Source organism: Pipistrellus hanaki (assembly GCF_964339955.1).
Source record: "Pipistrellus hanaki genome assembly, chromosome: 2".
Classification (NCBI taxonomy): Eukaryota; Metazoa; Chordata; class Mammalia; order Chiroptera; family Vespertilionidae; genus Pipistrellus; species Pipistrellus hanaki.
The window spans coordinates 173,024,004-173,048,855 of NC_140504.1; the positions used below are offsets into that span (position 1 = coordinate 173,024,004).

The following is a 24,852-nucleotide window of genomic DNA, read 5'->3' on the forward strand; positions in this document are numbered from 1 at the left end:
CTCCTCCGTGGCCCCGGGCCTTGGGCCCCGTCCAGCCTCCGCACGGTACCAAGGCCTTTCCCCTCCTCGCTCTCTCCTGACCCGGACCTGTCTGAGAGCCACTCCCCAGTTTCTGGTTCTTTGTTTGGCGCGGAGGCCCCGCCCCCGGGCGCGCTGGCCCGGCCGTTCTGGTTCGGCAGGTTCCGGCTCGGGTTTCTGTGCAGGCGGGCGCGCGGGAGGGGGCCAAGAAGGGCTTCTCCCCGGGGCTTCTCTCGCTGGTGGAGGGGGCTCCCCCGCGGGGGGTGAGGGGCTGCAGACTCCGCCCCCCTGCCCCCCCCAGCAGGCCCCCTTTAAGGTGACCGGACGTCCCGCTTTGGGCGGGACAGCCCCGATTTTTAACAATTTGTCCCGCATCCCGCAGCGTTTTAAAAAAAAGTCCCGATTTTTTTGAAAAAAATCGGGACTTTTTTTTAAAACGCCGCGGGACTCGGGACTGTCTGGCCCAAAGCGGGACATCTGGTCCCCTTACCCTTCTTGCCTGGTGCCTGTTCACTTGTTCTGCACCCCTGCCTGCGTGCCAGGACCTGGGTCGGGCACTGCCACAGGGACAGGAGGCCAAGGGAGGCAGGCAGGGTGCCTGCCCTGCCCAGGGCTATTGTCCTGGGTGGGGAAGCAGCCGTGACTCAAATACTCCCCGAAATGTGGAAAAAGGCGATAACCTTCACACACGCACACCACAAATGATGAGAGCAGGGCTCTGAGGGAGGCAGGTGGGGTGACCCGAGAGCTCGTCGCCAGGAACTGAGCTAATAATGGAGGAGGTGGGGACCAGGGCAGGGGGACCGAAGACCGTTTCCTGAGGAAATGACTTTTCAAATTGAGTTCAGAAAAAGGCAAACAGGAGTTGGCAGGGAAAGAGGTGTGTGGGAGAGGACCAGCCTCATGCCAAGGCCCCGGGGCCGTGGAGGACATTGCTTTCCCAGGGGCTGGGGAGCCAGGGCTCCGGGTCAGGCCTGCCATGGCTCTGTCTGCCGGGACAGTTTACATTTTGTTTGGAGAGCGGCGGGAGGCCTTTGGAAAGTTTCGGTCCGGGAAGAGAGGCTGTGCGTGCACCCTGGCTGCTGAGTAAAGAACAGACTGGAGGGGGCCAGGCTAGAGGCAGGAACACTGCCTGTTGGGCCGGTGGAAGGTTCAGGTCGGGGAAAGGGTGCCTGGGCCCAGGGGGTGGCCGTGCAGGAGGAGAGGAGGATGGTCTGGAGGTCCTTGGGGCTGAGGAAGGGTGCACAGTGTGTGTAGTGACGGACAGGAGGTGCCCCCGCCCCCGCCCCGATGGAGCTGGGTGGACAGAGTCCTGTTCGCCTATCTGGAAGAGGCCTGAGGACCTATCTGACAGAGACAGGCGGAGCCGAAACCGGTTCGGCTCAGTGGATAGAGCGTCGGCCTGCGGACTGAAGAGTCCCGGATTCGATTCCGGTCAGGGGCATGTACCTTGGTTGTGGGCACATCCCTAGTGGGGGAGGGGGGGGTGCAGGAGGTACCTGATGGATGTTTCTCTCTCATCGATGTTTCCGACTCTCTATCCCTCTCCCTTCCTCTCTGTAAAAAGTCAATAAAATATATTAAAAATAAATAAGTAAATGAAAAAGACAGGCCGAGCAGACAGCTGCAGACGGGGGGGCATCCAGAGCCTCCTTCGGAGGGTGGTCGGGAGAAGGGTGGGACGGACAGGCTTCCTGAACCTTTGTGCTGTCCGCACGCCATCGTCCCCACCAAGTGTGTGTGTGTTCCCCACCGAGGCCGTGCCTGGCTCCTCTGGCCCCTTCGAGAGCAGCCAGGGGAGTCCCCGACTTCAGGATTCGGAACGCCAGATCCAGCCCTGGCTCTGCCCCAAAATCACTCTGCGACTTGTCCTTTCGTTAACCTCCCGAGTCTCCATTTTAGAAATGGGGATGATAATACAGCCTACCTCCCGGGATTGTTTTAAGGCGTACAATGCCAGGGGCCGCCCTCACGCACGGCCCACGAGGAAGCAGTGTGCAGACATCACATCTCGTCTGCACAGACCCCGCCGCCGGCACCAGTGTGCCGATGAGGAAACGGAGGCTCCGAAAACGCGGTGGGCTTAGTAATTACGTAAACCCTCTGGAGGCCCCTGGGCCCCGGGCGCTCAGCGAGATGGGTACCTCCCCGCTCCCCACAAGGCTGAGCCCTCCTCGCTCTCCGTCCCTGCAGCTTCACTCCGGACCCTGTGCTCCCCCGGACCCCTCCCCTCCTCAGGGACCTGCCCCATCCCCTGCCCCATCCTTCGTCCCTCCTCCCTCCACTGGACTGGCACCCTCTCCCTCTCTGCTGGCTCCTTCCCATCAGCAGTTAATCATTGTCTTTTCACTTCTTGGAAAAGAAAAAATGCAAAACATCTCCTCCAACCCTCATGCTCTCCAGGTGCCATATTTTCTTTATCTTCCCTGTTTACAGCCACTAATTCTTCTCTCCGCTTCTTCACCTCACACTCCCTCCTCGGCCTTCTCTGGTCTGGCTCTGGCACCACCACACCACGGACCCAGCTCTCGACGGGGCCCCCACCCATACCGTGTGAGAACTGTTTCGTGCCTGGTGTTTTGGAATCAAACAGGCTTGAATTCCAGTCTCAGATGTGCCGCTCCTTGGCTGTGTGACCTTGGACAAGTGGCTTGACCTTTCTGAGCCTGTAACGGGGGCGGTGGGAGGGTGGTAATAATCATGAGATAAAGTGCCTGGTGCAGAGTGGGTGCTTGGCGAAGTATTGTCGTCATTGCACACACACACACAGGTCTCAGTGCCAGGGACCCGGCCAAGCCTGGATGCATCCGCACCGAGCAGGTGGACTGAAAGGTCATTTCCCACGGTATTAGCCTTCCTGGAGCTGCTCATTGGCCTGATTAATAGAAAATGGATCCTCTGTCAGGATTAACGAGGTGTTGCTACGTCTTAGTGAAGCCCGGGTTTCTCTGGTCTTGTGACCCTGGGTGCTGGGGTTCGCAGGGACTGGTGCTCCTGGGGTGGGGGTGGGGGCTCCTGGTGATGTGGGCATGGCAGTCCGGTGGCTGAACCCCCTCCTCTCCCTGCCTCCCTCCCCGCCTCCCTGTGGACACTTCGGGGAGACAGCCAGGCTGTCCGAAGGCAATAATCCTGTCAGTGGGGGCAGGATGAGGGGGCAGATTTACAGGAAAGCATTCACCTGGGAAAACGTCCAGCGATGCTTAGGAGGTGGAATGTCTAGACCTTGGGGACTGGCGGTATGTGGGGGCCGGAGGAGAGGAGGGGCCGTGGTTTCTCGCTTGAGCCTCGGCGTGGGTGAAGGTACCGTCACTGAGGTGGAAAACATTTGGGGGGGGGGCAAATCTGGGGGAGATGCTGGGGCTGTTCCTGGCAGCTCTCAGCATGCCTTTGTCCTAGAGCTTGGAATTGGTGGGGGCATGGGAGACAGATAGGTAGCAGTTAAAGCGTGGACTCCAAACTCAGAATGTCTGAATTCAGATCTTAGCTCTGCCACTAACCCACTGTGTCACGTTGGGCAAATCCACCCCTCAAGCTCTCTGTGCCTTGTTTTCCTTCTTTATAGCCAGAGGTCATTATAGCGCCCGCCTTACAAGCCTACAGCTGTTTGAAGTGTGCCCGGCACAGAGCACTGTATAAGAGTTAGGTGTTGGTGTCATTTCTTCTGTAGGTCTCTTTTGCCTGGACCCCATCCCCGTGACTGCCACCTAGTGTTGGCCATGTCTATAGCGACTGTCTGGTGCTGACTTGGTCTCTCCGTCTCTCTCTCCAGGCAAACCTGTCTTCATTAAGGTCCCCGAGGACCAGACCGGGCTGTCAGGAGGGGTGGCCTCCTTCGTGTGCCAAGCCACAGGGGAGCCCAAGCCACGCATCACGTGGATGAAGAAGGGGAAGAAAGTCAGCTCCCAGCGCTTCGAGGTACGCCCTTGGGCGGGAGGTGTAGATGGGGCTCAGGGTCTGCCTACTGCAGAGCCTGACTCACATCTGCCTCCCTCTCTGTCTCTCTCTCTGGGGGCCTCTTGGAGGCAGGAGGATGGCTGACCCAGAGCAAGTTGTGACCGAGTGTCTGCCCCCTGACAGGTCATCGAGTTTGACGACGGGGCAGGGTCCGTGCTGCGGATCCAGCCGCTACGGGTGCAGCGCGATGAAGCCATCTACGAGTGCACGGCCACCAACAGTCTGGGAGAGATCAACACCAGTGCCAAGCTCTCGGTCCTGGAAGGTAAGTGCCAGGGAAGGACATGGCATGGGGGGTGGGGAGTGGACTGGTGTCTGGGAAGAACCAGCCAGCCAGCCAGCTCTGTCCCTGCCCTGGGCTGGTGTGTGTGTGTGGCGGGAAGGAGCACTGGGCATTCTGAGGTTGAGCAGTGGACAGGGATGGTCTCTGGATCTGGCCTGGATTGTTCGGCTTCTGCTGAGGCTGTGTGCCTCGTGTCTGTATTCTGCTGCGATGGGGAACTTACCTGGGGGGGAGGGGTCTAGGGTCTGACTTGAAGTGTGGGCTACAGCTGTGAATTGCTTGGGTTACATGGCTCTCTGCTGTGGGTCAGACTCTCCTGTGGGCTTCAGAGAGCTGGGTTCCTGTCGCAAGGGCCCTAGGTGGGGATTGGGGCTGTGTGTGGATTTTAGCGTCTTTCCTCACTGGATGGCTCCTCTGTGCGTTCACAAACATCCCCTAATGCCGCCTTGTATCCGGAGGGTCTTCTGACCAGGCCCTCTGAACGTCAGTCTCCAGGGAGTGCTGTGGGGCAGCCCAGGGGACTGGGGGAGCCCAGGGGGGAGGGAGCTGTTGTCTAAGCTGACCTCCGAGGATAAGAGGGAGTTGAGGTGGGCAGGCAGAGAGAACAGCATCAGCATGTGCCAAGGCCCAGAGGCAGGAGAGAATGGCGCTCCTTGACGGTGTGTGGAGCTGGAGGCACAGAGAGGAGAGGGGAAGAGCAGTTAACACGTTCCTGGGACATAGGAAGCCGTGAACAGGATGGGGAGTGACATGATCAGCCCCAGTCGGCCACCATGGATTCATCAGTCTGTATGTGCCTGCGTGGACTTTCAAAATACAGTATTGATGGTTGATTATTTTTTTAAAAAATATTATAATAACATCTGTTCACTATTGAATATTTGATAAGTATAAAATAGTGCATAGGGACGAAAATAAAAATCGCCTGTAACCCTTACCTCTCCTATTAACATTTGGTTAGTTCCTCATAGTCCGTTCTCTTTGCATGCATTCTATGAATAACAAAAATGGGGTCGCATTCTGCCCGATGATTTGTAGGCTGCTTTTTTAAAGAAACCTATCATGAGCATCTTCCTCTTCATTAAGTGTTCTTCCGCATCATTATTTTTAATGGCTTGTGGGTACGTGTCAGGTGGAAGTACCCTAATTTATGGAGCCGCTCCCTGATGGTTGGACACAACGTGGTGTTCCCAGGTTTCTGCTTTTACAAATAAGGTGCCGCACGCGTCCTTGCAGATAGGATGTGTTCACCTTCCCGGTCATTTCCTTATTCCGCATTCATGGGACTGGAACTGCCGGATCGAAATGGCACGCTGGTTTCTAAGGATTCCAGCATTTCCGGAAGATTGTGTCAGCTTACACCCCCACCAGGCAGGTCATCAGGGGCCTCTTTTCTGCACATTCTTACCAGCAGTGCGAATTGTCAGTTAAAAAAAAAAAAAAAAAAAAATCTTTGCCTAGTTAATAGGCAAAAAAATGGCATCTCAATTTAATTTGCATTTCTTTGATTACAAGAGCAGTTGAGCCTCTTTTCACGTTGGCCATTTTGACGCTGTGGCTTCCCGGGTTCACGCACGCATGCATTCAGCAAGGCCTTCGGTCCGTGTGCCTCCTGTGAGGCAGGGCGGGGCCTCCCGCTTCAAGGGGCCGTGGGAGACGGGGGTGCAGGCAGGGGCTCTGACCCTTGACTCTCTCACCTCGTGATCTCGGGCAAGTAACTGCGCCTCTGAGCCTCACTTGCTCCACCGTAAATAGAGACACACCGCCTCACGTCCAGGCTGGTTGGGAGGGTCAGGTAGGATGTAGTTAAGCATTTCAGAGGATGCCATCATGTTGGGCTGCTAGACGCTGCACAGCCTGGGGCCCAGGCAGCTGGCTGAGCTGGCGGCCCCTGGCTTCTGTGCCGCCTGGCATTGTCCGGTGGTGCAGCCCCTACCTTTTACTCCCACGGGTGGTACCTACCCATGGGGCGGGGGCCCGGAGGACAGGCCCTGGGCCGGGATCACTGATGGCTCCGTGTTCTGACCTGGCCACCCCTGTCCTCAGTTTCCCCGCTTATGACCTGAGGACCAGTATGTCAGCACGGCCCTCCCTTCCGTTGGTGTCTGCCCTGGCAGGGAGCCATCGGCCCAGCCCTGGCGTTTGGGACATGGCTGAAGGGCCAAACTCTGGTTCCTGCCCCAGAGGGCATTTTCTCAGGCTCTCGTGTCGGGGAAAGGGCCTCCTTGTTAGTGTGAGGAGTTCCCCCTTTGCCCCAGCTCTGGCCTGACTCCCCACAGGTCCTCTGTGGGCATGCCTGCCCCCACCACTGCCCTGGGCAGCTTTAACTTTGAAAGGATGGAGGAGGAGGAGGAGGAGGAGGAGGGGGAGGAGGGGGATCTTTTAGGGCCTGCGGTGAGGGGGATTCAGACTTGCAGAGGGTCTCCATCCCAGGGGGTGGGGGGCCTTCTCGGATCAGGGTTTCTCTAGCAGGGTCTGGGGTACGTGTGTGCTTCTAGCGTATGAGAGATGTCTGCTGATGTTTGGGGGAGGGAGGCAGGGCCTCCGTGAGCCCCTCCTGCTCCTGAAACACAGCACCCGGAAGACAAAGTGCTGACTTACCACGTTGGTCTGTGTAACCTTGACCAGCTCTAGGCTTGGCAGAAAGGAGCGGATCCGAGGCCTCCGAGGTGCCAGGGGGTGGGGCCAGAGGAAAGCAGCCCAGACTGTGCCCGCCCCGCCACCCGCCACCCGCCACCCGCCCCGCCCTGCCCCTCCTGGCCTCCTGTGCCCGCCAGGAAAGCCCGGTGTGTGTGCAGGAATGACTGGCGCTTTGGGCTGGAGCCAGTCGCCACACGCTGGGCTCTTGGAGGGAGTGGCTCGGGGCTGCCCAGGGAGACCCGGCTCTGCCAAGGGGAGCTGGCGCCGCCTGCCAGTTTGTCCCCTGCCCCCGGCCCCGCCTCGCCCCGCATCCGGCCCAGCTTCCCTCACCCCGGGGCTCCTGGGAGCGCCCTGACCGTGGCCTTTGCACCCCGCTCCCCGGCAGAGTGCCCGCTGCCCGGCGATGCCCAGGCGGCAGCTCGGCAGCACGCTGGCCGGGGGCGAGCCCGTCCTGGGCTGCGGAGCGGGGCCCGCCGCCCGGCGTTCCTGTCTGAGTGGTAATTGAAGCCATTAGCGAGCTAGCCTCTCCCTCGCTGGGTAATGGCAGGAAAAGCTCTTCTCACTCCGCGCTCTCGAGGCGGCTGAATCACTCCCCCTCCAGCCCGCCCGCTGCCACCACTGAGACAGGGAATCTGACATTTTCCCTCTCAGGGGAGGGGGAGCGGAGGGGGAAGGGAGGCAGGCCGTGCTGCCTGGCCTTTCCCTCCGGGAGGAGGGGGCGGGAGGGTCCTGGAGCTCAGTGAGGGGGTCACGGAAGAGGAGAGCGGATTTCATCCGGGCCAGCGGGGTCCAGGCCAGGCAGGACAGGGGTCAGGAACACCCCGAGGCCAGGCAGCAGAGGGGTGGGCAGGGCCCTGGTAACTGGAGTGGGTTCTGGAAGGGCCAAGGAGGAGGGAGAAGTGGAGGGGGAAAGGCTAAGGGACACAGATGATCTGTTTCTGACTCTGTCCTGGGGGTCTGGCTCTGAGGGCGCTGGGTGCAGACGGCAGCGTTCGCCTTACGGTCATGGATACAGCAGATGATGATAGTATGCCACCCTCCGAGTGGTGCGGGTGCCCTGGGTGCCATGTGTGAGGCAGCATGTGTGCGGTGCGGTGTGTATAGCAGGTGTGTGCCTCACAGGGGGTGTGTATAGCAGGGGAGGCGCGGCAGACTGTGTGTGTGAGTGAGTGTGCATCAGGCATGTGCGGCGTCTGGTGTATACAGCAGGTGGTGTGAGGAGCGCAGAGCCTGCCATCATGCAGTGCATGTGGGCACCAGGCTGGGAGTGTGGTGTGTACAGCAGGTGGTGTGCATCACACTGTGTGTGTATGTGTTGTACGTGTTGTGTCTGTGCAAATACAAGGTCCGCACCTTGCAGGCCACACGTACAGATAGCAAAGGGCTTACGAAGCGAGCAGTCTGGGCCCGTTGTCACTGCGGCCCCACGGGATCCCTGCTCGGGCTGTGGACCAGCGGGGACAGAGAGGAACTCAAGACAGGGTGGTTGGTCTGACCACTTCGTTGCCATCAGCAACGAAGTGGTCAGACCAACAGCAGCTTCGGAGTCAGTGCAGAGCTGAGTCGCGGGCCCCCACTTCCCGGAGAGTTCGGTGCCCGGCCTGCGGGTGGGGAAGGTGCCAGGTAGGGGGCACTTCCAGGAGGCCCTTGAAGCTCAGACTCTGGGTTTCTTGATACCTGGTTTCCCCATTTTTTCTGGTTCTGATCTGCCTTCAAAACACCCAAGGGGAGCCCAGCCCGTAGGCTCAGTGGTTGGACATCAACTTATGAACGGGGAGGTCAGGGTTCAATTCCCCATCAGGATCAATACCCAGTAGGGGGCGTGCAGGAGGCAGCTCATTAGTGATTCTCTCATTGATGTTTCTATTGCTCTTTCCCTGTCTCTTCCTCTCTGAAAGTAATTTAAAAAAAAAAAAATACATATATATATATATATATATATATATATATATATATATATATATATATACACATATATATATATGTGTGTGTGTATATATATATATATATATATATATATATTTTTTTTTTTTTTTTTTTTTTAAAGGCCCAAGTAGGCTTCCTTCTGCTTCCTGTGAGTGGGCAGGACATCTACCTCCTCTTAGCCACAGACACACCAGGCACCTCCCCGGTGCCCACCATGGTCCTCCTGCCCCTCTAGTCACAAAGACTTACAAAGCCTTGCTGTGTGCACGGCCCCCTCACTACCCTCTTTCCCAGCCTCATGACTGCAGTGTAGTTGGCGGCTCTGGAGCAGGTCGCCAAGGTGGAGGTTTTGAATGGCCCTGTGTGTGTGCCCTGGCTGGTGTGGCTCCGTTGGTTGGAGCATCATCCCATACAAAGGTCTCAGGTCTGATTCCCAGTCAGGGCACATGCCGTAGGCAGCCGATCACTATTTCTGACACCATGTTTCTCTCTCTCTTTCTTTCTCCCTCTCTCTCTCTAACATCAATAGAGGCATGTCCTTGGGTGCAGATTAGAAAGAGGGAAAACAAAAAACTTCCTATGACTGTGTGTGTGGGCACCTCCTCCATCCGTGGTGAGGTGCCCTATCTCTCTGGTTGCCAGAGGAGAGAGGACTTTAGTCACGGGAATGACATGATCCACTGGATGCATCAGAAAGGCCCCCGAGAGTGCAGAGGCAGGTGGGAGGAGACCAGGGAGAGGCTGGGGCAGCCCTGCAGCCCGGCAAGAGGTGGCAGCGGGCCAGACCCAAGCAGTGGATAGCAGAGGAAGGGACACTGGGCTACAAGCAGCTAAGAAAGCGAGCTGGCCTGCCTGGCTCCCTGTGGGATTGGGGCTGCTGAGCCCCGGGGTTGCTGCCTCTGCAGCCAGGGAGAGGGGGTGCTGCTCTCCAGGGGCAGGTGGATGAGTCCTGTTGGAAACCTTAGTATCAGGCCTCCCGGGAGGCGTCAAGGAGGCCATGTTTGGATTCGCCTGGCCGTCCCAGGGACATCTGGAGATGGAGTTTTGACGGCCAAGAAGTGGCAAATCTCAGAGCACAAGAGCCAAGAGAGGAGGAAGGGGGCCTGGACGGAGCCCCAGAAGCTAGCTCTTCCTATCGGGAGGGAGCTGGCACGGGACCCTGTGGAAGAGGGGCCTGAGAGGTGGGAGGGAAACGAGAACAGAGGACATGGAGGAGGAGGGAGTGGTCAGCAGGGCGGGGTGCTGTCCAGAGGTCAGGCAAGACGATGCTGAGACGTGTCCTTTCGGTTTATCTCCATGGAGTCGTGGCTGACCTTGGGGAGCATGCAGGCAGGAAGCAGGGAGGGTGGCAGCTGGGCCGCAGGGGCCTGAGGAGTGAGTGGGAGGCTGTCACTGGTCGGGAGTGACGGGGCCCCAACCCGAGGGAGGGGGGTAAGTGGATCAAAGGAATCTCCTGGAGTGGGATGGGGGTGGGGAGCTCGGAGAGGAGAGCCGAGCATGGGCCGGGCCTGGAAGCAGAGTGGGTAGGGTGTGTGCCCGGGGGTGCCCCTCCCCCCGGCCAGCTTGGTGTGCGCGGTGGGGAGGCCGCGCCAGCCAGGTGGAGCAGGGCTGTGTGAGGGCCAGGGAAGCCCTGGGATGAGAGTGGGGACTGGGAGGGGGAGGCCACGGCTGCCGACAGGCCTCAAACAGCTCAGATTAAAAAACAAAACAGGCTTTTAAGATGCCAAGTTTGATGAAATCTGAGTGCTGGAAGAGGTGGGAGTTTTCTCTCGGAAAAAAGCTGAAAATCAAGACTGAAAGCTGCGAAGGGAGATGGGCCCAAGTCTCGGCAGGCCCCCCTCGCTTCCTGGAAGCCTGGGGGTGGGGCTGGGCACTGGGGAGCGTGTGGGATCCTGCGTGTCTGGGGGTGCATTGGCCTGGGGACAGGGCCAGAGGTGGCCTCGGTTTCCCTGAGTGCATGAGGGCTGACGGAGCTGGCAGCTACCCACAAAGTTCCTTTCTGTGTGTCTGCACCTCTTTTCAATGTCCATGTCTGTGTAATGTGTATGTCTTCAAGTGCACGTGTCTCAGTACATGTATATCTCTGACTGCATGTCTCCACATGTGTGTTTGCATGAGTCTGTTTCCACAGGTGCTTGTCACTGCCCCTCCACACACACACACACACACACACACACACACACACATTGAGGTTTCTGTGTTTGCACCTCTCTTTTCCACCAGGTAGATCTGTGGCTGTGCATGTTTCTAGGCGTCTATGTTCAGAGACTAGGTGAGGCCAGGCCTAGCACTCACACACAGGGAGGGGGTCAGGCTTAGGGACAGTGCCACCCCAGAGAGCCTGTGTGTGTGTGTGTGTGTGTGTTGGCGTGTGCCTGCATGTGCACAGAGATGCCAGGAAGCTGGGTAAACGAGGGTGAGGCGGTCGTGCTGACAGACGGTGCTGCCCACCCCGAGATCCTGCGAGGCGCCTCCATCTGTCAGCTTCCCCGGTGCAGCCCCCTCCTCCAGCCCGATTCCCCCTCAGGCCTCTCGGGCAGAGCTCAACAAAGAGGCCTGTGTGTGCTCAGTCGGGGGCCCCAGCAGCCTCCCTCTCCCAGGCCTTGCAACCAGCCTAAGTGGATCCCCTGTCTACCCTCTCCCTGGTCTCATCCATCAGGACCCCCACGTTTCCCCTAGCTTCAGCCAGATGCACCTTTCCCCCCTCTCACAGCCTTTCGGCAGGCAGCCCCTCCCTCCCGCCCCCAGGAACGCTCTCCCTGCCTCCCCAAGGGTTTCCTATTCTCGCATCTCCTTCCTCCTCCAGGAAGCCACCAAGGTGGCAGGTGGGCCATGGAGCTTAGCTGATCTACTCCACCACTGCTCCCTACACCCCCAAACCCCAACACACACACACACACCCCGCCATCTTCCTCTCCCCCAGTGGGGACAGCGGGAAAGGGGTCAGGTCTCCCTCTGTAGCAGGTGGAACCCAGCAAGGTTGGAGCAGGAGCAATGCACGCACATATGTGCGCCCACCACAGACACACGGAGGTCTGGGGGGCAGACCCTGGGACAGGATGCGTGCACCCTGTATGTGCGTGTGTGCTTGCAGCTAGAATCCGCACGCAGCTGCAGACAGGCTCCTGGTACCTCCAGAGGCCCCAAGGGCGTCTCTCCTCCATTCCTCACCGGAGGATGGAGGGCCTCCGCCTCCCTGGGGCAGGCAGACACTGCAGATGCCCAGGTGTGGAGGCTGCAGATGTGGGGCACCTCCCCCTGCCCTCCCGCTGTGGCGCTGGCTGTCTTAGTTTTGGTTGAGCAGGAAGGACTTCCAGGAGGGAGGATTCCCCGTCCCCCACCCCCCCCCCACCCCCCCCCCAGCCGAGCTGGGAAGTGGGGGTCCTGGGAGGGGTCGCCGAGGCTCCGCCCAGGAGGGGAGGGAGGGAGGGGTGGCGGCTGCGCACCGCACACATGGACACGGGCGCGCGCAGCCCTTCCTCAGCAGCGCCTGCCGCCGTTGCTATGGTTACCGGGTGGCCTGGAAGGGGGAGGGGAAGGGGGCTCGGCAGGACCGGTTTTGCAGACGGGGACTCGGCAGAGGGTACATTTGGATGCGCTGGGACCTGGGTCGCTGGCCACTGCCCGGGTGCAGCCACGGATGGGCACTGTGGGGTTCGGTTTGCAGTAAATAAGCACGCGGAGTCGTGTGCAGGGGGCTGCAGGGGAGTGGCGGGGCCCCGGAGGATGGCAGCGGGCGTGGCTTGGGAGGGGCTGGGCCAGCCTTGGAGAGGTGAGCCAGGATGGTGGTGGGTTGCCCCCAGGGGTGCTCTCACCTCCGCTAGCCCTGCCCTGACCCGGCCCTGCCAGGCACTCGGTGGGTCCCACCACCTCGTCTCATCCCGGCCCCGTCTCCCATCCAACTCTGTGACCTTGGGCAGGTTTCTAGATCTCTCTCTAAGCCCCCATTTGCTTAGTATACACCTCAGGGTTTGGGAGAAGATTAAATCATTTTGCAAAGCACTTGAACGCAGTGCCTAGGAGGTCGTAGATGCTCCATTAGCACAGCCTATTCTCCCTCCTACCTGGGCCTCGGTTTCCCCATTTGTTGATGGTTCTGGAGCGATCGTGTGGCATTTGCAGGAGGCGTTTGCCCCGGTCTTTAGCCTCAGCGGTTCTCCTGCCTGCCCCTCACCGCGGCCCCCGTTCCTGTGGGTCTCTGGGGGGAGGAGGGAAGATAAACGAGTCGATCGGATCGGCGGTTGGGTCAGTTTGTGACGGCCTGCCCAGCGCTTGGCTCGTCCAGGCACACGGTGGGCATCAGGAGCCGGCTGCTGCTGTCCTTGGCTCCGTGTGGATGTGCCAGCGGGGCCCAGGGGAGCGAAGAAGGAAGAAAGAGCAGTTGTCACTCCCAAGGGACCAGAAGCCTCCTGCCAGACACACTCCTCTTCCCCGAGGCGCAGAGCGGAAGCCCCCCTGGCACCGGGGAGTGGCTGTGGGGTCCTCTGTGTCACGGACAGCTCTGTGCACATGCCAGTTTTGGGCTCTGGCAGCAGTGCCTGAGGGAGGGTGATCTGAGCCAAGGATGGAGCCATTGAGGGCGCGATAATTGAGGGAGGAAAATTAATTGTCCTTAATTTGGCGTAAATCCCAAAGACCGTCCCTGTGTTAGGAATTCAGAGTAGATTTCCTGGGGCGCGGGCTGCAGATGTTTGCGCTTCTTCCCTTCTCCTTGGTCCGTACCTTCCTGGTGGAGTGGGGGCCCGCTGACTCCTGGACCCTCCGTCTGGCAGGCCCCGTCCCTGCTGTCCCCCCTCGCCTCCATTGCTCAGGACGGCTTCGCAGGGAGGATTGAGGCCTGGGAGGAATTAGACGGGGGCCCTGGTGGGCTAGGATGGCCCTGGCAGTCCTGTGTGCCCCCGGCTGCTGGGGAGAACGGGGAGGGTGGGAGGGGAACCCCAGGTCTCTGGCCCTGCCTGGGCCTAGCCGAGAGCAAGTTGTAGCAGAGCTAAAGGAAGCTGCTTCCCTGCCTGGTGCATCCCAAGACCCGCCTCGTTCCCATCCTGTCTTTTCTTGCCGCTGTTTGACATGTTCCTTTTAAAAACCAGAGCTGAACGTTAGGACTCCGGGATCATGTTTGCAGCCCAAGAGTAGCTTGGGTCATGCCTGGAACTTAGAGGGCTGCAGGTGGGGAAGCGGAGAGCTGGGGGAGGGGGCGTGGCGTGCTGGAAGTCCTGCTGCTCCCCACACCCCCAGGCCCCGTCTCCTGATGGGCCACAGTCCCTTTGGGATGGTACCCCTGGCCGCTGGGTCAGGGTCCAGGCTGTCGTAGAGAATGGGTCAGAGTCAGGATCAAGGGTCAAGGGTGGCTCATGGGTCGTGCAAGCGGTGTGTAGAGCCAGGGCCGGAACTAAGGCTGTGCCGTGTGGCGCTGCCGTGGGGTGGAGCTGAAGGCTGGATGCTGGCAGGGGCGGGAGCAGACACGGTGGGGGTAGGGGGGCGGTGCTGGACAGCACAGGGAGCCTCCGGGGTGACTGTGGCTGTGGGTGCCACCCAGTCCGCGGTGAGCCCCGTACATCCCGCACCCAGGCAGCACTTTCTGCGGTGGCCGGGAGAGCATCAATCCTCATTCCCCTCAGGGCCCAGACAGATACGTGCCGACGTCCTCCGTCTGAGGCGTTGCTTCTCAGACCTGGAAACCAGCTTCCTGACAGGGCAGGCTGGGCCCGCCCGCAGCCCCCAGGCCTGGACAGTGGGACTCGGGATTCGGCTTGGAAGTCGGGGGTCGCGGGGAGCTAAGACTCGTAAGGATCCCGGCCAACCTAGGCGTCAGGAGAAGCCGCCCGCAGAGCGGGGTCCCAGCCCTAACACGCGCCTCTGCTCTTTGCCCGCAGAGGACCAGCTGCCCCCCGGCTTCCCCTCCATCGACATGGGGCCCCAGCTGAAGGTGGTGGAGAAGGCGCGCACGGCCACCATGCTGTGCGCGGCCGGCGGGAACCCAGACCCTGAGATCTCCTGGTTCAAGGACTTCCTCCCCGTGGATCCCACCACGAGCAACGGCCGCATCAAGCAGCTACGTTCAGGTGAGCAGAGGGCTGGCTGCACAGGCGTGAGGAGAGGGGTGGGGCCCGAACCCACACGGCCAAGGGCCTCAGGAGACCTCAGCCTGGGGCTGACCCTCCCTCCGGGGCTGAGCAGAGGGCACCCAGTGGGTGGGCCGGAGCTTGCTCCAAGCCCACCTGGCCCAGAACGAGAGCTTGGCGGGTGATCCTGTGACCGTCCATCCTGCTGTTGTCAGACTCAGACTTCGGGCCAGCTCTGCTCCTCACAGGACAAAGGTCCTGCTCAGCCTGGCACTGGGCTCTGCATCGGGACTGAGGGTGTTCCTCCTCCAGCTTCCCTGCAGCCTGGCCCTAGAGGGGGCCTGGATGGTGCTTCCCTCTGCTCCTCCAGGCGGCAGGGAAGGCGGCCAAAGATGCCCGATTTTCATCAGGCTTCCAAAGGCTGGGCCTCAGAGCTCGGAGCCAGGGAGACTTGCTGCCGTCCCTCGGCCACCAGGGCCACCTGTCTCCTCTGGCTGTCTCCGTGGAGCCCTGGGAGCCAGGATACCATCTTGACCAGGCGGGAGGTGCCGCCCCGTTGATCGATCTGCCTGCGAGGCTCCCGCCAAGATAATTGATTCCGTTTTTGTGGCACAGAGCAGGCGGGGAAGGAGGCCCGGGTTCTACTTAGCTGCATTCGGCATCTGCCGCCGGCACGGCTGGGCCGGTAGGCCTCGGTCCAAAGTCCTCCTGGTCGCTGCGGGACGGGGGCTCGGGCAGGATGGCCGGTGCCGGCCGGCGCTGCAAAGGAGGCCGTGACTCTGCTCCCTCCAGACCTGCCGCTCCCCAGGCGCTCTCTCCTGCCACTCCCCGTGGTGCCCGGGGAGGAGGGAGAGCTGGTGTGTGCCCGGCAGGGGCAGGACTCCGGCCCCAGCCGCGGCCGCCAGAGACAGCCTATGAAGTGCTCGCTCATTTAATTTAATTAAAACTCAACAAGATGGAGGCAGCTGTAGAGCCGTTAATTAAAACAGCCATCATCAAGGCAGGAAACAGTCCGGCAGCGCTTGTCGGCGCTGCCCAGCGGCCCGCACAGTTCGGCTCCTCCGAGGGGCTCCCCAGCCCCCCAGGCGGGCCCCCCAAGCAGCCCGATGGCCCTCCCCGCTGGTCTGGCCTCCACCCCAGCGGCCTTGCCTGTCGGTGGCAGCGGTTCTGGGAAGGCAGGCCGTCTCACGCGTACGTCCATCAAGTGTTTATGTAGTGCGTGCTGTGTGCCGGGCCCCGTGCCACCCATTCACTGCCCTGCGCATTGGCTGCCGCCCAGTGCTCCACCCGGTGCTGCCCAGGCCTCCTCGTCCTCTCAGCAGCAGCTCACGCCTCCCTCCTTCCCCACCGCTCCCTCCCGGGCCTCGCTGGGTTTCCTCTTGCTTCTCCGTGTGCCTCCGCGGGGGAGGCCTGGGAGGCCTGGGAGCCCTCCCCTGGCCCCGTGGACAGAGCTGTTCCCTGGGCCGGCTCCCCTCTTCCTGTAGCTTCTGGTACCGCGGCCCCTCCCGCAGCTCCCCGATCTGCCTCTGCAGCCCAGACACCTCCCCTGGGCTCTGGACCGAAAAATGGGTCTGCCTCCCTGACCGCGATGAGTGGAGGCCTTCCCGGACAGCCGTGCCCTGCTCTGCGCGTGGCAGCCTCCCAGCCCCAAACCCTGGCTCCTCCCGACAGAGAACCACCAGGGCCTCTTGGTTTGACACCGTCGTGACTCTCCAGTCGGTGCCCTTTCCGCCTCTTGCTGCCGTGGTCATGGCCCCGGTCGCCGGCTCTCCCTGCCTCCAGGCTCCCCCCTCGGATCCATCCTCCAGCAGCCGGCAGGGTGCCCTGCTCCTGTCCCTCTGCACTCTGACCCCCCCGGTGCCCACACGAACAGGGCACACCCCCTTCTCTGTCTCCCCCCCGGCCGCATCCCTCACCAGCTCGGTGGCCTCGGTCACTTAACTTCTTTGCGTTTCAGTGTTTTCCTCTTTAAAAGGGGGTTTCGGGGGGCACTGAGTGAGACCGGCGCGGTCAGAGCTTCACTTCCCTGCCTGGTGTCGCTGATGGGGAGGGCCCTGGGAACGGGGCTTGGGCCACTTGCCCCGAGCCTCCCTGACCCCATCCTGGCCCTCTGCTCACATTCCCCCGATGGTGACGCCCCACACTTCTCCGCCTAAATACCTCTTTTAGTGCTCACCCCACTTTGCGTTTTTACCCCCTGGCTCCAGCTCTGCCCACGTCGGCTGGGCTCTCCGGACAGGGCGGGCCTGGGGCTGGCTCCCCTCTATGAAGCTCCCCAGTGCCACCCACAAGCCTGGGATGGGCTACGGGACAGGTATCTCTGAGCCCTTGTTGATGAATTATTTCACGAACGTGACCTTCAACCTGGTCCCTACGGACTGACGTCTGCTCCTTCTGCTTCCTGAGTCCAGGAAAGACCTCTCTGTTAGATCTTTCTGCCCCTGGCAGCTGTGACCTGAGGTGTGCAGGCCCACAATCCAGCTGCTGGGATAGAATCAGGTGGCGCCTGAGGGGACTGAGCCATCTCACCTCTGGTAGAGGTAACGGACAGGACTCTCTCCATCACTGCCTGGCCTGGCCCCTGGCCCCTGGCCCCTGATCCCAGGACCAGCTGCCCCTCTCCTCTGGTCACTTCGGAATGTGCTGGGGCTGTTCCATGCACACTGACAGAGACATCCCTTCTTAGAACGGAATCAGGCCCTGAGCACTGGGCTGTTGACAGGGACTTTCACGGTTTACGCATCACCGACGGTTTACAAAGCGCCTTCCTGCCTTTGGTTGCACTGGATTCTCCAGCAGCCCTGAGAAGTGGGGCAGGCTGTGATTACCATGCCCCCTTCGCGGCTGAGTTAAGAAGGTCACCTGGGGTCACGTGTGGAAGAGCAGGGCCAGGGAACTCCCTGTGTGAGGTCCCCCAGGAGCCTTCTAGCATCACATATGTGGGGCCTGGGGAATGGCTGGGCCCTGCTAGGGCTGCAAAGCACCCAATCCCGTTGTGTCCAGACCTCAGGCCCCTCCTGGCCAGTGCCCAGCACTCCTCAGGCATCTTTGGGCCAAGCCACAGTACGTGTCACCAGGGCTCGGCCCTAGAGCAGCGCTGGGTAGGAGGGCTGCGGGTGGCGTATGTGCAGGTGTGAGCTCTGCTCCGCAGGCAGGTTCCTCACTGAAGGGCTGTGACCTGCTATTACAACATGAGTGTCTTGGAGGATTTGAACTTGAGAGCCCGTGAGGGACCGGGAGGATCGGGACAGGCTCGGAGAGGGTGGAAATGGAGTCGGGAGCAGGCAGTGTCCCTGGGAACATGCGTGGGGACTCACCTCCCGCATGGGGCTCTGAGAGGAGCTGCTGGCCACTCGCTGAGCCTGGACAGAGCCCCACGGGGCATCCCGTGCTCCCCTCATCCCGGTGGCCTGAGTGTGTGAGCCGCCATCCCGTCATGGCTTAGGCACCGAGGACAACGTAACATACGTGCCCGCCCGCTCGCTCAGAGAGCAGCCTCCTTCCACACGCCCCCAGCACCTGAGCCGAGCCTGAGGTGCCAGGGTCTGGCTGCTGGAGGAAGCCCACAGACCTGATTGGAATGGGTGTGAGCCCCCCTAAGCCCCTCTGCTGGCCAGCCCCAGCCTGTCCCCGCATTCTGCCTTGCCATCCATCCGCCAAGGAGGACATACCGTAGGCTCGTGGTCACGGTTCCCCTTTGGCCTGAGCACGCCGGCAGCTCCCAGGCAGTGCTGACTCCCAGGGCCCCTCTGGTCTCCCACAGCCACCTTGTGACACGGGAAAGGCAAACTCTTGTTTCCGTTTTAATAGGAAAGCAGCTATTCTGAGATGTCCAGAGACTGGTCACACTGCAGGTTAGGTTTCAATTCCTTTTTTAACTTTTGAAATTGATTTTAGGGAAAGAAAGGGAGAAGGGGCCGAAACCGGTTTGGCTCAGTGGATAGAGCATCGGCCTGCGGACTCAAAGGTCCCGGGTTCGATTCCAGTCAAGGGCATGTACCTTGGTTGCGGGCACATCCCCAATAGGGGGTGTGCAAAAGGCAGCCGATCGATGATTCTCTCTCATCGATGTTTCTAACTCTCTATCCTTCTCTCTTCCTCTCTGTAAAAAAATCGATAAAATACATTTTTTAAAAAGGGAGAAGGGGAACCATCCATGTGAGAGAGGAACATCGCTCAGTTTGCCTCCCTCACACACCCCGGCTAAGGATCGAACCTGCAACCTGGGTACATGCCCTGACCGGAATCAAATCCACAACCCTGTGGTGTGCAGGATGATGCTCCAACCATCTGAGCCACCCGGCCAGGGTGCAAGTTGGGTTTTAGAAGAGCGGAGGCCAGGAGCTAGGGGTCCCAGACCGGACCGCGGACACGGCCGCCCCTCCTGGGTCAGGCGGGCCTGCAGGAGTAGGTCAGCGGCGGTCAGCATTCTGACCTCGGGACTGCTGATTGCAGACATCAGAGGACCTCCAAGAGCTCTTGTTCGTGTGGGTTTTCTCTCTCGGTATTGGCCATCCTAGACAATAAGATGGAGGAGATTTAAATATCTGTTCATCGACTTTCAACTAACTTACAACCCCATGACGTGTTAAGATAAGTGATATAAACTTAATGAAAAATAATCGTATTTTCTCAAGACGTTCAGTGAGAAGAGAGCAGCACGGCTGCACACTCTCACAGATCTTTAATTTTGGGCTCACTAGAGGACGGCTGGATTCTCACGCCTGCTTCCTCATTTGGCCGGTGGCGATATCGCACATCGAGCCTCTGGGAAACTCCACTTATGAGAAAACAAGAGTGAAAAAGGCAAATAACCTCTCAGTACTATGAAAATTATTTTGATCTTGTGGACCCTCTGACAGGGTTTGGGGGACACTGAAGGTCCCATGTTTGGAGGGTCATTGTGATAATGGCTCTTTCTAGACAATCTCTGCACCCCTCACACACACACACACACACACACACACACTCCAGGCCCCCAACGCTGCCTTTGCCCTCCCTCCAGCCCCTGTGTTTGCAGGAGGGCCCTGAGCCAGACACATGGGGTCCATTCCTGCCACTTCACCCAGAAGCTATGTGACCTTGAGCTTTGGGCAGGTCGCTTGGTTTACTCCTCCGTGGAGATGGGTAATCCCCCGGGCGGGTGATGGGTGATAGCTCCTCCTGGGTGTGTGTCATCGGGCCCGTGGGGTAGTGATCAGTTTTGTCTCTTGGCACACTTCCCTCCCCCAGAGGTGGGCAGAGAGGAGCAGGGGAGGCCGTGTGGGGCCTGGGCCTGCCCCCCGGGCTCCTTGCTTTTCTGGATGGGAGAGAAGGGTCCTGAGCACAGCCTCAGAGGAGGCCCCGTGGGGCAGAGAGCCTGCTCAGACCTCACCCTGGCCCTGCATTGGGCGTTTGGATGGAGGGTGAGCGCTTGGCCCCCTCAGCTACGGCTCCACAGGATTCCAAAGCACTGAACGGACACAGGGTAGGCACTGGTCTCTGGCTCTCGCCGGTCAGGCTGGGGAGAAGCTCAGCCGTCACTCAGTTTGTAGAGGGTTGAGTGGGCTTTACATAAGGTGACGAGGCGTCCCGCTTTTGGCGGGACAGTCCCGATTTTTAACAATTTGTCCCGCGTCCCTCGGCGTTTTAATCGGGACTTTTTTAAAACTCCGAGGGACTCGGGACAAATCGTTAAAAATCAGGACGTCTGGTCACCTTAGCTTTACACTGTATCTGCCACTGGGTCGTAAGCTCAGCCGGGACTAGCGACCAGGTGAGCTGGTGTGTGTGTTCAGGGAGACCAGGGGATCATTTATGGGGAGCCCTCCTTTTTGCCCTTCCCTCTGCTTAAATGCCCGGGCTGGTTTTGGTAAGTGCTTCCTTTAGAGATATGCCCCACCTGTGGGTTTGGGTGGCCCTGCGGGGGGGGGGGGGGGGGCGGGGTTGCTACATCTTTTCCTCACCTCCCCATTCCCAACTCCATCAGCCTTGGCCAGTGGAGTCTACAGGAACCCGACTCACCGTCCTGATGAGTCCCATCACCCCCAGCCCTGCCGACCCCCCACTCCCTTCCCCCACGCCTCAGAGCAGTGCCAGCGACCCGGGGGACACAGCTTCAGCCACACTCGGCTCCGGTGCTTGTGCACACATTGCCTGCGTCAGCCTGACTCAGGCCTCGGTTCCCCCGCGCGTATGAGGCCCTCTCTCGCGTTTTATTTTATCTGATTTGGCTTTTTTTTTTTTTTTTTTTTGTGGCTTTCCTTCCTTTTGTACTAATGCTTCTCTCTGATCTTATTTGCATTCAAATTACCTCGCCAGGTGGTTCACCAATTAGAGGTAAGAATGCTGTCCGTGCATCTCGCCACGCCACGCCTCGCCACTGCCGTCACCACCACTCCATCCCGTCCAGTCCGTCACCTCCCCCATCCCCATCCCGACCTCTCCAGCCTCATCTCCAGCTCTGGCCCCTCAGCACCACCGGCCACCACACACATCCACACGCGGCCATTCCCTCCTGTGGACTCATCCATTGCAAGTCTGGGTTGTGAAGACCGCCGAGCCCCACCTTGGGGACGGGCAAGCCCCACGGCCCGGCCTCCTCCCAGGCCAACCCCACAGGGGGGCTCCTGCAGGGAAGCCACGCCCCGGTCCTCCAGGCTGGCCCAGAGAGCCTTCCTATGAGGTGGGGGTGCAGGACGGGGCCTTTCCTGTCCTCCCAGGAACCTCCTTTGTCTTGCGTCCCCCGGTTATTAGCTCCCTTTAGCATCCCGGCCCCGTGGATGAACTGAGGGCCATCCTGTAAGAACCTCAGCCCGGCAAACACGTGGAGACGTCAGTGTAGGTGGAGGGGTGACAGCTGAGAAACACAGGTCCTGTGTGACTACGCCCCCTGACCTGTTAACCCCGGGCTGCTCTCCTACAGGAGCCCCGCAGCCCAAGGGTTCAAAGCCCAGACTCTGTGGACTGAAAGATTCGGGCTCCAGGGTGACTCCCCACCCACGTCACCGTCGGGAAATCGGGCCCCCCCTCAGAGGCCCGTGTCCTCCTCTTTAAACGGGAGCCGAGGCCCCGCCTCACGGGACGGTGAGGAGTGGAGGAGAGGAGAAGGGTTTGGACAGCATCTGGCGCAGAGTGAACACTTGCGAAGTGGTTGCTTCTGTACTATGTTTACTCACATCCTTTTCTCCCCACCTCACAAGTGTCCTCGGGCACATCCAGGCCCTCAGAGTCCAGGGCCAGGGTGGTCTCAGGACAGGGGCTGGGGCTGGGAAGAGCAGCTGCCCCCCCTGTGGAGGTTGGTTCCAGATGGGGAGGGTTTCTGTGTACAAATAGGCTCAGGGTCTGTGTTGGGTCCCCTGACCAGTCCTGGTTCTCAGCGCAGGGAAGCCTCCTTCCTCTCCCAGCAGGGCGGCGCTCACCCAGGCCCTGCTCCCTGTTCCTGTCCAGCACCCCTCCCGCCCCAGCTGAGCTGGACTTAGTGCATTCCCCCGGCCAACCCCACCTGTTTGAATGAATGTCTTCTGTAACAGCGTCCATCCATCCCATGAACGTGATCAAGGGTGCCCATAGGGCTGCTCTCGCAGGAGGACGGTATTTGGCACGTACCCTGGGCCCTCACACTCCCTGATGCCCACTGAAGCCAGGACCACAGGGCAGGCCAGCCCGTTGCCTGCCTCGGGACTGAGCCTGGGAAGCCCCTTCTCCGGCCCCAGCTCCCAAGCCCCTGGGTATTCAGCTCCTGCTGCCCTGGGCCTGGGTTGTGGGAGAGGGATGTCGGGCAGCCAAGGGGCTGCAGCTTGGGCTGAGGTGGCCGTCCCCCGGGGCCTGGACCTTGAGAGCGTGGCTTGGACCTCTTGCTATGGCTCCTGTCCAGACCAGTCAGGTGGGGTCCAAAGTTCTGTCTGTGTCCTCTGTGGGTATGACCGTCAGCCGGCCCGGGCCCTGGGAGGGGCGGGCTGTTAGGGGCACTCTGGCTGTTGTGTGCAGGCGGTGGTTCTCTGTCAGGCTGTGTCCTGTGGGGTTGGTTCTTCACTGTCCATCGGACTGTCCTCTGTGGGTGTGATTGTCTGTCGGCTTGTCCCGGGGAAGCGGTGTTACCTGGGCCTCGGGGAGTTACGATCAGACGGTCTGCCCGGTGTGCTCTCTCAGGCAGTTTTTCCAAGTGTTTATGGCCGGGACCGGGGGCGTGGCCGAGTCATGTGTTTCCTCTCCCACCACCGCCCTGGCGTTGGGCTCCCCGACCTGGACCTACCAGGATGGGCCCCCAAGTTTCCTCCACCCTCTGTGAGGGTCCTTTTCAACTGTCTCTCCCCCCATCCCTACCCCCCCACCCCCCCATTCTGGCTCCTGTCTGTCCGTCTGCGGCCAGAGCAGCCCCTCAGGGCGCCGGCCGGGGTGGGAGCTGCAGCCTCCATTAGCCTCCTGAATTATGCAGGAGCCGTGGTGGGTCGAAGCACTTTAGTGGGACCAGGCTGAGGAGAGGAGCCGGAATGGGTGGGGCCAGCGGGAGGGCGTGGGGTGGGAGGGGAGGATGGGTGCTGTGAGCAGAGGCAGCTGGAACCAGGCCCCCAGGGCAAGCCCCTTCCTTGCCGTGGGATTCTGGTGGGTGGCAGGTTCCCAGGCTCTTGCCCGGTGAGGGCATTGCACGTTTGCACATCCTAGGCCGGCGGTTCTGCAGGCTGTTCCCTCCCACGCCTGGCTCTGCGTGGCCTGGCACGGCCGGGAGCGTTAATGGGGGTGCTCCCTGGCAGACAGGCTTCAGTACTGGCCGGAGGGCAGTGGACACTCAGTGGCTGGCAGGAGAGCCCCTGGCAGAGCCAGTGGGGTGGGGCAGCGTTGTGCTTCAGACTACAACCCTTGGGCTAGTCAGGGAGAGCTTCCTGGAAGCAGCCCTGGCTTCGGGGTGTGGCCCCGATGTCTGCAACATCTGATCATCAGTACAAGCCACAAATGCTGCCAAGACCCCGCCCCCTGTTCCGGGCCTGACCTTTGTCTCTATGTCCCCACAGGTGCCTTGCAGATCGAGAGCAGCGAGGAGTCGGACCAAGGCAAGTACGAGTGTGTGGCGACCAACTCCGCAGGCACACGCTACTCGGCCCCCGCCAACCTGTATGTGCGAGGTAAGGACTCGGGCGCTGCAGGGCGGGCCCTGCCTCCCAGGAGTGGAGCCGCCCCTGCTGGCTGTGGACACATGGGGGCTGCCATGAGCCCCGTCTCCTCCTTCCCGCCTCTTTCTGCAGCTGTCATAGCAGCGGCAGCAGCAGCTCCCACTGAGCAAGCTCACAGTGCCCACCGCTGCCCTGCCTCTCTTCCCTGCAGGCCCACGGGGAAGCAGCCACTCTGGGGAGCATTTGTATCTCTTTTAGGTCCTGCCACGTGGGCCCAGAGCCCCATGGGAGTCCAGAGCCTTCCGAGCAGACGTGTGCGTGTGTGCGTGTGTGTGTGTGCGTGTGTAAACATGCACACCTGCCTAGTCTTCCTAGAATCTGCCCTTCTCCCTCTCCCCCGTGCAGGGTGAGCTCCAGGCCAGGTGTGCCTACCCTCCAGCCAGGTCTTCCTGGAGGGGAAGCCAGCTGTACTCGACCCTTTTGTGGGGGGTCAGGAGGAGGCAGCCCTGTAGGTGATCACCTACCGTGTTCCAGGTGGTCCTTGCTGGGACCGAGTGGCCCGTGTGTTTTCACGAGACCAGATGCCCAGTGGAGAGGGCCTGCGGACTGTTTTGGAGTGTCCAGTCTCCGCTGTGCTCACAGCCTAGGGCAACTAAGCTGGCCACCTGCTGCTTCCTCTGGACATGCCGAGCCTGGTGTGCATGTATGCCCTGGAGGGGCCCTGGAGCCCTCGTCCCTCCCACGGAGCCCTCCTGCACAGATGGGCCGCAGTGAAAGCGGAGCCAGCTCCCTCGGGGGCTTGTAAAGGAAAGTGGCTGGGGCTTCCTCTCGGTGATGGCTTCAGCGCACTAAGTGCTCCGTGCAGCTTCACGAGGGCTGT

The 24,852-nt window shown here is 60.5% G+C and overlaps 1 protein-coding gene across 14 annotated transcripts in view; it reads left to right on the forward strand.

Annotated features, from left to right (window-relative positions):
• The window catches only part of PTPRF (protein tyrosine phosphatase receptor type F), an 87,573-nt gene that overhangs the window by 19,723 nt on the left and 42,998 nt on the right, over positions 1-24,852 (forward strand). For 8 of the 14 annotated variants that reach the window (XM_084874458.1, XM_084874468.1, XM_084874459.1 and 5 more), the window contains exons 4-8: positions 3,788-3,933; positions 4,096-4,237; positions 14,695-14,883; positions 21,184-21,201; positions 23,874-23,984. In XM_084874458.1, the coding sequence (XP_084730584.1) occupies positions 3,788-3,933; positions 4,096-4,237; positions 14,695-14,883; positions 21,184-21,201; positions 23,874-23,984 (606 nt within the window). The remainder of the gene's footprint in view (positions 1-3,787; positions 3,934-4,095; positions 4,238-14,694; positions 14,884-21,183; positions 21,202-23,873; positions 23,985-24,852) is intronic. The other 6 variants (XM_084874465.1, XM_084874469.1, XM_084874470.1 and 3 more) reach the window with 1 other exon arrangement.